Source organism: Pholcus phalangioides, unplaced genomic scaffold (assembly GCF_987345545.1).
Source record: "Pholcus phalangioides strain wild (caught in Gottingen) unplaced genomic scaffold, Ppha-v1.0 ptg000004l_1, whole genome shotgun sequence".
In the NCBI taxonomy this organism is placed as follows: Eukaryota; Metazoa; Arthropoda; class Arachnida; order Araneae; family Pholcidae; genus Pholcus; species Pholcus phalangioides.
Window position 1 is genome coordinate 18,376,911 of NW_028301597.1, and position 14,776 is coordinate 18,391,686.

Consider the following 14,776-nt stretch of genomic DNA (forward strand, 5'->3'; position numbering starts at 1 on the left):
TAGTATCATTAAATTTGTCTCAAACATGCCTATCAGACGACACTATTGGCTTGTCTTTGTGTTGCAAACATCTCGAGATATAGCCTAAAACAATTTCATTACGAAACGGGGTCGCGAGCGTGGCTCCCAGACCAGAAGAGTTATCAAAACCAGCGTCGTATCATTAGATTTGCGTGAGTGAGATCTACCTACAGACATCAAAAAGACTGGTATAATCTTAATACTTCTTGAGATATGAGCGTTTAAAGTATTTCGTTGCACAACTTTTTTTCAGAAAAGTCCTCGCTTGCAATGAAATATTAATATATATATATATATATAGAGATTTTTTCACTTTTAACATTAACTTATTCTCATGAAATGGATTCTTCTCATTATTGTTGCATCGCTGTCGATTAGTACTAATTTTGAACACTCAACGTGGCATCAATATTGATATTCTTTAGACTGTTATCACACTATAAAAGTTATGATAAAATTTCTTTTACTAAACATGACAAATGCAACCAATAAGTTTATCGGTTGCATCTGCTCGAACGTAACCGATAAGCTTATATAGGTATAAACCGACAAGGTTATATACTTTTCAAGGTTTATAAAAAAAAAACTATTGTAAAACATTGATAGTGTAAACCCGGTCTTAGTAAAATATTATTCGATGTTTTAAAAACAAGTAATCAATGACAGAACAAAACATATTATGATCAAATTTATAACTTGAGGAAAACTCAAAAATTTTTCTTTACCATGAATGGTGAACAGTTCCAAACAAATGAATGAAACGAAGAGCATAATTGGTAGATTCGAATCAAATTAACTTCTTTTTGTCTGATATCTGCAATCTTCTTCATAAAAGGTATTTCCCAGGCGTAAAACTTCAGCACCTTCACATGAATGAAATATATAGAATTATAATGTACAATTTGAAATAATAAAATACAGTTTGCACATGAGTCGCGTGTCGTATTTATATTATATATCCTGTGAAAAAAATTCTTCTATCTATTCTTAATGAGATCTTTAATTTTTGTATTTTTGAGTGTATTTATTTACTATCCCCTGAAATCTTGACCACGTGTGGTGTGGGTCCACTTTGCGCTATAGTCAAGACCAGACACATCCGCAATGATTCCATGAAATTGCATCGATAGCTATATAGGAAGGATTTACCCTAAAATAGTACTCAAATGTTTGTTTTTAAGCAAACACTGATTAACATCTCTGGAATTTAGAGAAGCCATGATGAAATTGAGAGCTCTCAATGTTCTGTAATTCACACCAATGAACAAAGTCAAAATATACCACTCAAAAATTAATGATCAAGGTACCATAAACACCGGCGGTAGACGCATACAAACAAACATGCCACCGGAAGTTTCCCCTCCGAGGGGTTAGCGCCCAACACCTTGGTGAGGTCTTCTGTGTTTGTCTGCATCCTGTGCCGGCGTTTATGATGCAACAGGTACCGCTCCAGCGCGTCATGGTTTTTCACTGGGCCAATCACTTAGCAATGCACAAAAGTAAGTGTTGACATTTGATTTTTTTTCTTTTCTTTTTTTTAATTTTGATGCTATAACCGTAGCCGCAAAAGCTGGGGTTTGTTTTTCTTCCGATTCTCCAGTGCGTACTCTGAAACACCTTTATCTCGAATTTTATTTGCATCCGTTAGGGGCTCGTGTATATGCAAAATTATTTTATGAATATACTATATACATACGTAAAGAAATTATTGAAAGAGATTCGGTATCAAATGACATTAAATAAAAATAAAAGTTATTTTTCCAGCGCTCACTTTTATTCCATTAAGAATCTCTGTAAGGAATTTCAAACGAGAATCTTTGGCTTTCATCTGCTTCGTCTGAAAATAAAAATGTTTTATTATATTTTTTGGAGCCTACAGCAAAAAGTCTAAAAAAAAATGCCTTTAAGAGAAGAGTTGGCATTAGCACATGTCAGAGAATGTATGTTCTGAGTATATGTGTATGGCCCTAACGTATTCGTGCTGCCATCTGTCTTCCATTTTATGAAGTAAAGATGGAAATGCTTGAAATTCTGTGTTATGTTCGTATCGTGTTGTAGGTCTGCCTGCTCTCTGCGTAGAGACTTTTTCAAATGGGTGACTGGTTTCCCGCCTGGAAGATGGAAAACCACCGAACTTCATACTACTGTCAAGTATTCACCACTTGGGCAGATAATCAGCTGACAAGGCGTTGCACCTGTCTAAGATAAAAACCCAGAGGGCGCCCAGTGTCCAAGATAGAGAGGTATCCGAGATATAGAGTATTAAGGGTATGCTTTAGTACCATTGGATTATGGCCGGTTCCATTCAAAATTGTCCAATATTGGAGGTGTAAAGGATATACAGGTGCCCTAAGTGACAGGTTGTACTGCATTTGGTTAACAAAACTTGAAGGATTATACATGGTACTTTAAAAAATACGTCTTTCGATGTCTTCTGTCATTGATCACACACATTCTTGAACACAGTAGGCTCTCGCTAATCCGGCATATATCAGACCAGGGTGTGCCGAATTATCAAAGTCGCCGGATTACAGGAAGCCATTTGAAAAAGCCCATTTAAATAAAAAAAAAAACTTCTGCGCAGACATACATTAACACAGGGGTTCTCAAACTGAGCGCCGCGGCACTCTGGTGCGCCTCCAACCTTTGTCAGAGGCGCCGCGGAACGGTCACCCTGACAAAGGTTTTTCGAAAATATTCTCTGTTAAACAGCTCTGGGAAGCCGTGGAACTCGCGGATAAGCATTGAATAGGAAACAGGGGCGCCGTGGATGGAAAACGTTTGAGAACCCCTGCATTAACATGTTTTCCCTTTTCCGTACTCTAAGGAAACCCGCCTAAAAATGCCGAGTTACTGGATAGGCCAGATTAACGTACGGCCGGATTATCGAGAGTCTACTAAACTTCGGGGAGCACCAGGCTTTATCTGCATTATATAATTGCCTTTCAGATAAATTTTTTTCCAATACTATCGAATGAATAGACTGCAGTACTGAAATTGATTTCTCACTGGTCTCCCAACAGTTGGTTTTCCGAAACATTTTCGTATAGAATTTCATATTCCAAAAACAAGTCAGCAGACTCGCGAAACAATTTAAATTTTCAATTATTATATCATTTCTTGGGAAAAGACTTTCTGGATATTATGCCGGACCAGTTTTCAAAAGAAAAGTTGGTTGCCTCCTGCGAAAATCAACCCTGGGGCGATCCGGGCAACCAATACGCCAGACAGAACTTTAAAATGAGTAAAATTTTCAAACTACTAACTGCATATTATAAGATATAGAAAGTTGTGTGTCTCGTCTATTAGTGAGTGTGCTTGCCTGGTTTGCAGGGTATCCCAGGTTCGATTCCCGTTGGAGACACAACTAACTTTTCTTTCTAAAGTAGGACTCGGCGTAATATCCAGGGAAAAAAGTCTTTACTAGTTATGTTTTAGGCTCAGAAAAACTTCTCTCTTTGCATTGTATTAAATGCTCAATACCATGGCTATATGGACTCTAACACTATTCTGGAAAGTAATTTTAGCACAATTTGTTCAGCAGTTCGGAATCAATCTAGCAGTGACAGTGGAATCTTTGCAATTGGGAGAGACAGAGCTTAAACAAAATAGTCACGTATCTATAGTGGGAAAGCATATAAATATTGCACCAATATTGCACCCATTATTTCTTTACAAAAAAAAGTTATTAGGATTTTGGTAAGTAATTACAACACTCCAACAAATGAACTTTTTCTTCAATTAAACATCCTTCCTTTAAGACATCTATACTTTCACCGATCCATACTTATAATTAAAAAAACCAATTCTCTTTACCTCTGAACTCGTCAAGAACATCTAATAGACGCAATTTTATTTACTCAATGCCTTTAGTTCATAAAACTATCCTCAGAAAACATTGTAGCTTTCTCATTCCTCAATTTTTTAATAGCCTTCCAAATGATCTCATACAGTCCCCCTCATTTTCAATTTTCAGAAAAAACCTCAAAAAACACTTGCTACAAATTTTCAATATTGAAAATTATTTCTGATTTCATCCTCCGATTCTCAATCACTCCCTGTTGCGTGTGTGTTACTGTCTTTTCACCTCCGAATTATTCATTAAAATACCCTTGCTCTCAACTGCTCTACCAGTCCAATTCATACATAATTGTATGTTGATTTATAGTTTTTTTCATAATCACTAAAGCACCCCCCCCCTGTGACCGTTGCATTATTGCATTATTTATATACATTTGTATTTTTTGTATTATATATGTTTGTGTAATCGCATTCCCCCCCCCCCTTTCTATTTTGATGTTTTTTCATAATTCTTTTGTTTTCAATCTCAAAAATCACTACATAGTGACTCTTTATTTTACACTGTATAATAATTAAATGTTATTGAATTAACTTCATTGTAACAACCAGTATGGGACCTTGGTGTCTCCTTGGTGGTTTTCACTAACCTAATGTATTGTTATCATTCGTCTAACATATTAATAAAATTGAAATTAATAAAATTAATTAATTAATATTTAAATATATATATATATATATATATATATATATATAAAGAGATTAAAAAATTCGACTCTTCTATATTTGTGGATCCTTTGTTAGAAATACCTAAAAATGATGTTCACGAGGACTATGTGCGATGGTAATCCATCCTTTTAGTTCATTTTTCGTGCAATTTTATCAGGAGATATGTAAAATATTGTACTAGCATAGAATAGCGTCCACAATCAAATATATGTGGAAAAAATTGAAATAAATCAATGGGTAAATATTTTTAATAATATTTATACATAAAAGAAAGTTTTTTACCATGTTAAAAGGTAGAAAACCGCTTAACACATTTAATCATTTTTGTTGCACCATGGTAATTTTCTGCACACGAGGGCTAATTAGACCGCGACCTACAATTTAGTGCCGATTCCGAATTGCAGCCTTTTCAATACTCACCGAGAAGTTGGTGTCCCTCGATGTGGGACTCTCTGCAGTAGCAAATTTTCCGTGGTCATGTCGCCGTTTCTGTTGTACTCCTGTGTCAGAAAAGGTTCGGACAAGGACGAACGAACCAGGTATCGAATTCGCGACACCTCTAAACATCCTTTGGTACTTTAGGCGAGTATCTTATCGACTTGGGCTACTTCGCCCCTAACACATTTGAAGTCTAGAAGTGGGAGATTTGTTCAATGAAAATTTCTAGCGCTAAGCGAGTTTCTCGCGACATTGAGTAGAGGGGGGGGATATAACGGGGTTCGGCTGTATGTGATACATTATGAAATACTTGAATGTATGAATATTACACAAAACCTTTAGAGAGAAAATTGAATATTGATTTCTATCGCTCACTTGAATTCTTGCTGATTTTCTTATAACAACTGTATTCAGAACTAGGAGCACACAAATCAGAAAAACTCCAGCTAGGCAAGCTGGTCCAAGATATTGCCACAACAGGAACAGAGTGACTGTTATTCTAACAGGAGATCCGAATGTAAAAGGAAAGTAGGAGCAGAAAATTTCTATTTTTTGTAGGTCTACGGATAGAATGTTGACTATCTCTCCACAGGTAAAACCTTTTCTTGAAGTACTGGAAAGCTTCAGGGACTGTAAAGACAACAATCAACTTTAAAAAAAATTTAAAATGTTTTATTTCCTAAAACGAAATATCTTTAGTTCATTTGATATCATATCTCAACCTAAGTATTTGATTTCAAACGCTAAAATGAGAAATGTAGTTTCTCATTACATATCGTCTCCTCATGTCAGAAGCATGAATGTGCAGATTTCCAAAACGTGGGAAATGATGTTTGAATGTTTATTCTACCCATGTTACTCTAAGAGCCTCATTTTCCTAAAGTGCTTCGAAGCATGCATTTTAGGGGGGGGGGGGTCAAACATTTGAGTTTGTGGAAAAACTTAAATAGTAAAGGGATCCAATCAGCTGATAAACCCAAAAAATGAAAACTAGCACATTCATGCTTCTGGCATCAGTCAGGGGGTACAATATATTAATATTTTTTTGCAACTTTTAAGCCCCGTTCACATGAGTAATAAAAATTTGGTATTTTTCACTCAGAAATAGGGAAAGAAGAAGCAAAGGATTATGGGAAAGGGGCATGAAATCCATAATCCTCCAAATGTGGTGTAAATCTTTTCTCCCTCCTTTCTTTTCCCTGTGAGGGGAAAAAGTTGCCAAACAGGTTTATATTCACTAACCCCCCCCCCCCCCATTCTTCCGCAATCTGGTACAAGTAAATGGGTACTATAAAGTGTACATCTAAAAGCATATAAATTTCTAACACATGGAAATTATTTTTCATTGAATACATTAAAAAAATCAATATTGAATTTTAAAAAACTATCAATCATCATCGTCGTCACCCAATTTCAATCTACTGCTGGATTCTAATGTCAATTAAAAACATTTGTGGTCTATATGAGTATTTCAGTCTACTACGAATATATTCAGCCCATGCCAGACACACATTTGATTATTTGATAATTTTTGTCGCACCACGGTCATTTTCTGCACACGAGGGCTATCAGACATTTTGTTCTCTACGTTAAAGAAGTAGGGCAAGTGAAATGTGAACTAAGGTTGTGTTTTCTGTTCTGTCTTGTTTTGTTTTTAACATTACGATTCAATTTTATATAAAATATAAAAAAATATGATAAAATATATAAGTTTTTCTATATGACATTAATAAAACATGGAGATTTTGCAATTCCAGACATTTTTTTTTTTTTCATTCAAAAACGTACTTTTCTGTAGACAGAAGAAGAAAGAGCGGACTTTGTTTGCACAGCAAAGGCCCCACTATAAAAAGAGCTAATAGCACTTGCAGACTCTCCTAATTCTTGTGAAATGAACAACAGGCTTGCATAGAAGAAGCCTCTCCACACATATTCCGTTCCGGATAAGTACGTAATGAGAAGACTGAAATATAATACATTGAAACCTTGGATTACGAATAACATGATTTTATAAGTATTTCGCAAGAGAAACCAAAATAAAATAATAAATTTTGACCATGAAGTCTCACAATATCAGTATTAAGCTTACAAAAAACCCCTGCATAACGACTCTAGTTGAGGGATACAACTTTTATTACTTTAATAAAAAGCTATATATACATATGAATTTAAGAAAATATATATACTGTACTTAAATAGTATATTCAAGAAAACCTTCAATAATTTTTGGGCCTGGCTCTTGTTTAATTCCAAACCCCATTCAACTTTGGGCCCTGTGGACCCATTATTAAGATACTACTGGTTGCATCATGTGGTATCCATAACACAATCCCATGATTATATCACTATCTTGCTGGGTGATAACGCAAGCAGAGATTTCAAATTTAAGCTGCTCTCTTCCATCAGTCCAAAAATCTTACGGCTTCAGTATGAATTGCTTTCTGATGATTAAAAAAAAATGGGGGGAGAGAACATTTTTTTCTTTCTTGTGGTACATTTTAGACTAAAATATAAAACGTTAGACTAACTTTTGCGACTAACTGTAAAATGGTTAATGGGCTGCAAACTCATGCTTGCAGAGGTCAGTTCAAAGGCAATTTTAAGACCTTTTTCCATCGAGAACTAGAACATTCACAGTTTCTCCCTCAAAGTGAAACAAATTGCCTACGACACGATTTCAAAATTGTTTATGAACACATTATTCCTAAACTTTTTGTTCCATTGCCCCGCCCCCAACACTAGCCCTCCCATAGGGTCCAATACTAAACCCATAGAGTATATCACACCCGTCCTGGACCATTCTATCTCCCACACAGGGTCGATATTGCCCTCTTTGGGAAATACTGATTTAAAACATCACACACACATATACAATGTGTAATATCTGACTTGGAGAAAAATTTAATTCCGAAAATTAGGGTGAAAATTGAACGACAGTAGTTAAAATTACAAAATCTGTCCATTTTGAGAGCCAAATCATTTGATGTGGGAGCCGCACGTGATGATAATGTCTAATTACTAGGTTAGGATTTTTATGCTCTAAAAAATGCCCTATAAAATATGCATTTATTCTCTTAAAAACTATAAATATGCCCATAAAACGAAAAACATGCATATTTTAATAACATATTTTAACAACACATACATAAAAATTGTTCATTCCTATCTTAAATAACATTAGTTTTAGCAGAATAATATGATGATAAGAAGTATTGATGCTATCTAAACTATTTTGAACCATTACTTATTGTATGAACAGAAATTCTTCGTTTTATAAACTGATCTCTCATCAAACCAAAATTTCCCTCAAAAATTTCCCTTTTGAGCGCGTTTTTCCTTAAAAATTCAAAATTAATGTACTGCCATCTGAAGGTAAACGTGAATAGCCAAGTAGTGCATTTAGCTTTAGAAAAGCACAAAATTAAAAATAAATAAATAGTTGTTTTTTTTAAATAAAAATTTCCGACACCGATTCAGATTATTAATCTATTTACAGCCACACACACCAGTGTCATTGAAGAGCTAGTATTTTTGTGCTCTAACAATTCAATGTCACTGCTGATTAGTTGAAAAACCGGAATTGCAGGATTTTTTACCAATCAACAACAACGTTCCATTTTTAGCGCATACTAGCCCATACTAGACCTTTCGTCAGAGTCGGGAACCGCAAAAACCAGTCTGAAGCGGGGTTGGAATAGCGAGAGAAAAATTTACTTTTTATCGAAAATCATGAAATATGAAAATTATGCCTTAAAATTTTGAAAATATGCTGTAACGTAAAAATAGCGAAATATTCCAAGACAGAAATCCGAGCCCTACTAGTTGCCATTTATCAGAGCTCACTAATAAATATCTCTTGATAATAGAAAACAACGTGAATGATGAAAGTGAGGACTTGATTGTTAAGCTTGCCTAACAGATTCAAACAAAACAATTGACTGATTTTCTTCAAATGCATTGACAATGCTATAAGAACTACACATAGTAAAAGAAAATTATCATAATGGGGTTAAAATAGTCACTTTTATGAAAGATAAAAATCAGAATTGTCTGGCTTACAACAGATATTTTTACAGAAAGACAAGGAATTTTGGTCGGTAAAATCTTGGCTGTTTTGTTGAAAAAGTTATCAGGCTATATAGTGCAAGTATATTTTGCTATAGATGCATAATAATTCACTCAAAAGTCAAAACACTGGGAAAACCATAAAATTGCGTGAGAGGCCAAATAAAATAAATTTAAACACTTCAGAAAATAATATAAAGTTTTACATACTCTAACAACAATGCGGGAGTGAATGTCAAAGCAACACTAATGAAGTGAGTAATCACGGCATATGTGAAATTTAAGTAAGAAGCTCTGATTGTAGTGTTCAAAAGTCTGATGGCCGAAATCTCTTTTACTTCCTTAGATTCTTTTCCCCTTAAAAAATAGAAGGAAATGAAATAAAACCCATATTACAGATAACAAACTTTGAAACAACTAAAAATTAGGAAAAAAATAGTTACACATTTACACAAAAGTAGATTTTTCTTGAATTGTAGGAACAAGTTATGTAAAAAAGGCTTGCGAATTTTGCTAAAAACTATGTACCTAAATGTATATCTCCTACTCTTTTAGATTAATTTCCAACACTGATTAATTGAATCCAAAGCACAGAATATTTCTGCATAATATGCCACTATATTTGTTTATATATAAATACTGGAAATATACAATACAAAAATTTACCTTTTCATGCAATTCAAGAATCGCTTCCATACATTTTCAGCTCTAAGACTCTTTGGTAAAGGAACAAAGTCTGTTAGGGTCAAAAGTTTCTTCGCACCAGCAATAATATAACTGGAAAGAAACACAAATTAAGGTCTGAATAGATAGATATAAATCGTTCTTTTTTTTTCTACATCTTGAAGGAAATAAGAGGAAATGCCATGTAGTGATTTTCATTGTTCCTCCAAGTATAAAAAAAGATCGTCTGGCTACAATTTCCAGTACATCACAGGCAAAGTAGGATTGGCTATACAAACTTGTCTAGGTACTTTTTTCACTTAAATTAAATTAAATTTTTAGTTTTATTTCTTCACTCAGGTTCAATAATATAATATAACAAAGAAAAATCACTCTCCAAAAGTTCAATAAGAGTCGAAACTTTTAAACAAAATAAGAATTTAATGAAAACTACAAGGACACATTAGAAAGATAATTTAATATTTAAAAAAATCATTGTTCTCAAAACATGGGATACAACATTTTTAGATCAAAGAAAACTGCTTTGTGGACTTGCAAGTGGGGATACAGTATATCGATGAGAGTGACAGATGTGACATGTTAAGACACTGTCAGAGACCCAAAAGGTGTTCCGCTAACAAACATTTGACAATGCCGACCTTTGTTAGCAATGTTTAGCATTGTATGATGAACTGTCTCATTTCCATTCGAACATACAATGAAATTAACCATGCATTAGGTCATGCGGATTAATTACTTTTTTCTTTTATCACATTATTGTTAACATATTTTGCTTCAACGGCAAAGAGAACGAAAAAAAATCTAGAATGTCGATATCTAAAAATATAGACGTATCAGCTGCCGCCTTTTTTAACTAGGCGTAGATAAAAAATATTATAAAACAAAGTAGAAGTGAAAGTGAGAGATGCTTACCAATTAAACCAATGTAATGTGATGAAAGAAAAGAAAGGAGCCTCCTCAAATGGATCCTGCAATAAAAAACAAGTTATCTTTTTAAAATATGATTAACTTTATTTCAATATTGAATGCATGTTTGTTAACCAATACGAATGAAATATAAAACGTGAAAAATTTCCTATTACATGTTAATGGGCTATGCAAAATTTTCTCCAGAAAAGGGGGGGGGTGTTCTTATTTCTTCTCGAAACATTTTTTTTTCAGTGTAGGAACACTGAAATCTCAGCTCAGCTCAAGGAGTTGTATGTATGACGACAGTGATGTGGAACAAACTACGCATCGACAGAAAATCTCCTTCCCATGAATTGAGCTATTGTGTTGTATCTCAATCAATTTTCGTCTCATTTATATTACTGTAGCGTATTTTATCGAAAATTCCCATACAATAAATCTTTCATGTAACAAAGTTTAGCATCAATTACCCAGGTATTGATTGGGAGAACCTTTCATCTGGAAATTAGTATGAAAGAGACTTTCTTAAGTTGGTGCTCGAGAATTTTTTGTATCAGAAGCCACTAGGGGTACTGCTATTTTGGATTTAGTTCTTACTAGTTCTGAGGATCTAGTTGAACATGTTTCGGTGGGGAAAGAGTTTTCTTCCAGTGATCATCGTATTGTCAGATTTCACTGTAACTTTTCCTCGGGTAAGGTTGATAACAAAAGACTGGTTCCTTGTTTTCGGAGAACTAACTTTGATGTTTTGAGAAGAAGGTTAGCGGAAGTTTTCAAAGACCGGTTGGAATCAGTAGGGGTGGTAAGTAAATGGGAAGAATTTAGTACGAAGCTGTCCTCTGTTTTGCACGACGTCATACCCTTTGTTCGAAAAAAGCGTGTTTGTACATCGCACCCTCTATGGTTCACGGATAGCGTGCGGAACCTTTATCTTGAAAAGAAAAGAGCATTCAGAGAGTATAAAAGTGGACGAGGTGACCTATAATTGCTTACTGATAAAAGAAGACTGTTGAAGAAAGTGATAAGGGATAGTAAAAAGGAAGGTGAATCTAGGTTGGCAGATAACATTGACTCTGACCCAAAATCATTTTTTCGATACGTCAATAATGGATGTAAGGGAACAGTTGGCCCCCTCTCGATAGGAGGCTCTAGGGTAGAGAGCAATGTAGGCATGTGTAGTGCTTTCAATGACTTTTTCGCATCGGTTTTTCATGGAGATAATAATATTCGATATACGGGTGTTGCATGGGGTAATAAAACCTTCAACGATATTCAAGTAGAAGACTTGGAGATCGTAAATCTTCTAAGACATGTATGTGCAAGCAAAGCACCAGGACCAGATGATATCTATCCCAGGGTTCTCAGGGAATGTGCTAATGAATTTTTGGGGCCAGTCGCACAGATATACAGGAGTAGTGTTGCTGAGGGTAACGTCCCAAGAGATTGGAAACTTGCTAACGTTGTTCCGATATTTAAGAAGGGTAGTAGAGAAGCGGTGTCAAATTATCGTCCAGTGAGTTTGACGAGCTCCCTCTCGAAAATTTTGGAAATTGTCATCGAAAGGCAGTTTGTGAAGTGGATAGACGAGAATAATGTATTGTCGCATAATCAGCATGGGTTCAGGAAGGGGAAGTCATGTGTAACTAACCTCCTTTGCTTCTATGATCACGTGACTAAGGCTTTGGGTAAGAGCAAAAATTTCGACGTTGGTTACCTTGATTTCCAGAAGGCATTCGATCGGGTCCAACATTGCAAACTCTTGAAGGGTTTACACAAGATTGGAATTGGGGGCAACTTGCTGAATTGGATAGAATCGTGGTTAAGAGATAGATCGCAACGAGTTATGGTGAACGGGGAATTCTCTGGTTGGACAGACGTCACAAGTGGAGTTCCTCAGGGAAGCGTCCTTGGCCCCATACGTTTTTTCACTTTTTATCGATAAACTCGATCAGGATATCGATGGGATTACTAGCAAATTCGCAGATGATGTGAAGCTAATGGGGGTAATCGGGAATGAAAGCGATAGGGATAACAGGATTGCAGCATGGGCAAATGAATGGAGCATGACGTTTAGGGTTGATAAGTGCATGGTCGCTCATTTTGGTTCGAACAACACACGGTTCTCTTACGAGTTGAATGGTGTCACTATCCCGGATGCAACTAGGGTCACCGATTTGGGAATTCTCATTGACGAGCGACTTAGGTTTTCTGAACATTGTCCAGCGGTGGTCAAAAAATCGAATAGAATGCTTGGTCTCATTTTCAAAAAGGTCTCTTCGCGTTCTCCTAAAGTCATTCTTCCGCTTTTTCGAGGCTTAGTTCGTCCTGGACTGGAGTATGCTGTAAGGTTTTGGAGACCATACCTACAGAGGGACATAGACTTGGTTGAAGGGGTGCAGAGAAGAGCTACGCGTGTCCTTATTGGCACACAGTGCTTCAGTTATGAAGAAAGACTTCATTTTTTGAATATGTTTACATTGGATGAACGCAGGTGTCGAGGAGATATGATCGAAGTGTTCAAAATTTTCAATGGGATGGACAGGATGGACCATGAACTTTTAGTACACCGCCAATCGACTGCTTTTACAAGGGGACACCAGTATCGATTGGTGAAGGACAATGCACGGTTATGGTGTCGCAGGGAATTCTTCTCTAATAGGGTTGTTAATAAATGGAATAGCTTACCCCCGGAGGTAGTAAGTTGTAACACAATTGACACGTTTAAAAAGAAATACGATAGACATGTTGGGGTAAATCGAGAAGCTATCCATACTTAGAATAAGACAACCATAAGTATTCTTTATGGGCGTTGTATAATATTTTATCATGTGTATATATTGTTTATAATTTGTGTTAATTGCATTTTTAATTGGGTTGCTGTATTTTTGAAATATATGACATCCATATTTTTATGGGCATCTTTTTATCAGCCACCTCGTTGGGCATTTTGCCTGTTGTGGCGTTGTATTTGTATTGGTTTATGCCAGAACGTTTTTGCCAATTTACATCGAAAATAATTTTCCCTATGACAATTTTTTTTTTAAATAAAACAACTTTTTTTAGAGACTCTTCTGCATACTAAGTATTTGATAATCATCCGGAAACATTTTTCAAAAGTTTCCCAGAACAATTGTCATTTGTCAACGAGAAAGAAACCCTCATAATACACACACACACAGATAGGAAAAAAAACAAATATTATTCAATGAGCTACCTCCGTAAATTTTCGAGTCACACCATCAGAGAATAATGAAAGAATGAACTGCACATAAATAAGTGGAAAATATATCACATCAATAACATTTTTTGGAGCTTGTTCAGCTGAGTAAGTCTGCAGAAAAATTCAAAAAAAAAAAATTAACATATGACATCAAGCAATAATCACTATTTTTGATAATCGGAAGAAAAATTATTTGTGATCAAATTCTTATCACGTTCAAGTTCACCTGATTTCTCAAGAGAAAACTTAGTTTCAGTAAAGAAAGATTTGTCTTCATAAAGAAAAATTGGTCTTAATTATGAAAAATTCATTTTAAGCCGGTAATACTGTTATCAAACTTTTGCCATCTGTGACACCAGGGTTTCCTCAATCAACGTTCTCTCATTAGCGTCTCCCCCATAATGATCTTATAAAGAACAACTTCAGAAGTTTCGACTGGCGAGAATATTTCGTTCCGTAAACATGCTCGTTATGCGAATTATTTGTATAGCAAAATAAACTTCCTCATAAGAAATAATGAAAACTCCATGATTCGTTCCACAACCGTCTCCTTCACACCAGCTGTAATGCTTTTCAGAGATAAAGTGCAGGTTAATTCGCTTACTGTTATTGTATTTTTACCTCTTTGTTAATATTGAAGGCTCGATATTTTCTGGAATGATACAAGTAGAGCAAGGGGCGTCACTTTGGAATTCATGATTGAATTAACACACAAGAAGAGTTTGAGACAATCTTTCCTCAGGCTTGTGCTATGAATACTATACGCCATCACTGCAGTCAGTAGCGTCTTAAACCTTTCAGATCCGAGGATTCATTTCTTGGAATTTTCAAAATGTTTTTGAATTTTTGATGCGCAAAAGTTGCATTAAAAACATAAATGTCAGCAAAACTTTATTATTATTATTATTTAAT

The 14,776-nt window shown here is 35.2% G+C and overlaps 1 protein-coding gene across 1 annotated transcript in view; it reads right to left on the bottom strand.

Annotated features, from left to right (window-relative positions):
* The window catches only part of LOC149086694 (ATP-binding cassette sub-family C member 1-like), a 50,971-nt gene that overhangs the window by 24,824 nt on the left and 11,371 nt on the right, over window positions 1-14,776 (bottom strand). The window contains exons 5-12 of the mRNA XM_089231050.1: window positions 13,859-13,975; window positions 10,648-10,703; window positions 9,718-9,828; window positions 9,262-9,408; window positions 6,775-6,949; window positions 5,362-5,616; window positions 1,793-1,858; window positions 747-884 (exon numbers count right to left, since the gene is read on the bottom strand). Coding sequence (XP_089087176.1) covers window positions 747-884; window positions 1,793-1,858; window positions 5,362-5,616; window positions 6,775-6,949; window positions 9,262-9,408; window positions 9,718-9,828; window positions 10,648-10,703; window positions 13,859-13,975 — 1,065 coding nt within the window. The remainder of the gene's footprint in view (window positions 1-746; window positions 885-1,792; window positions 1,859-5,361; window positions 5,617-6,774; window positions 6,950-9,261; window positions 9,409-9,717; window positions 9,829-10,647; window positions 10,704-13,858; window positions 13,976-14,776) is intronic.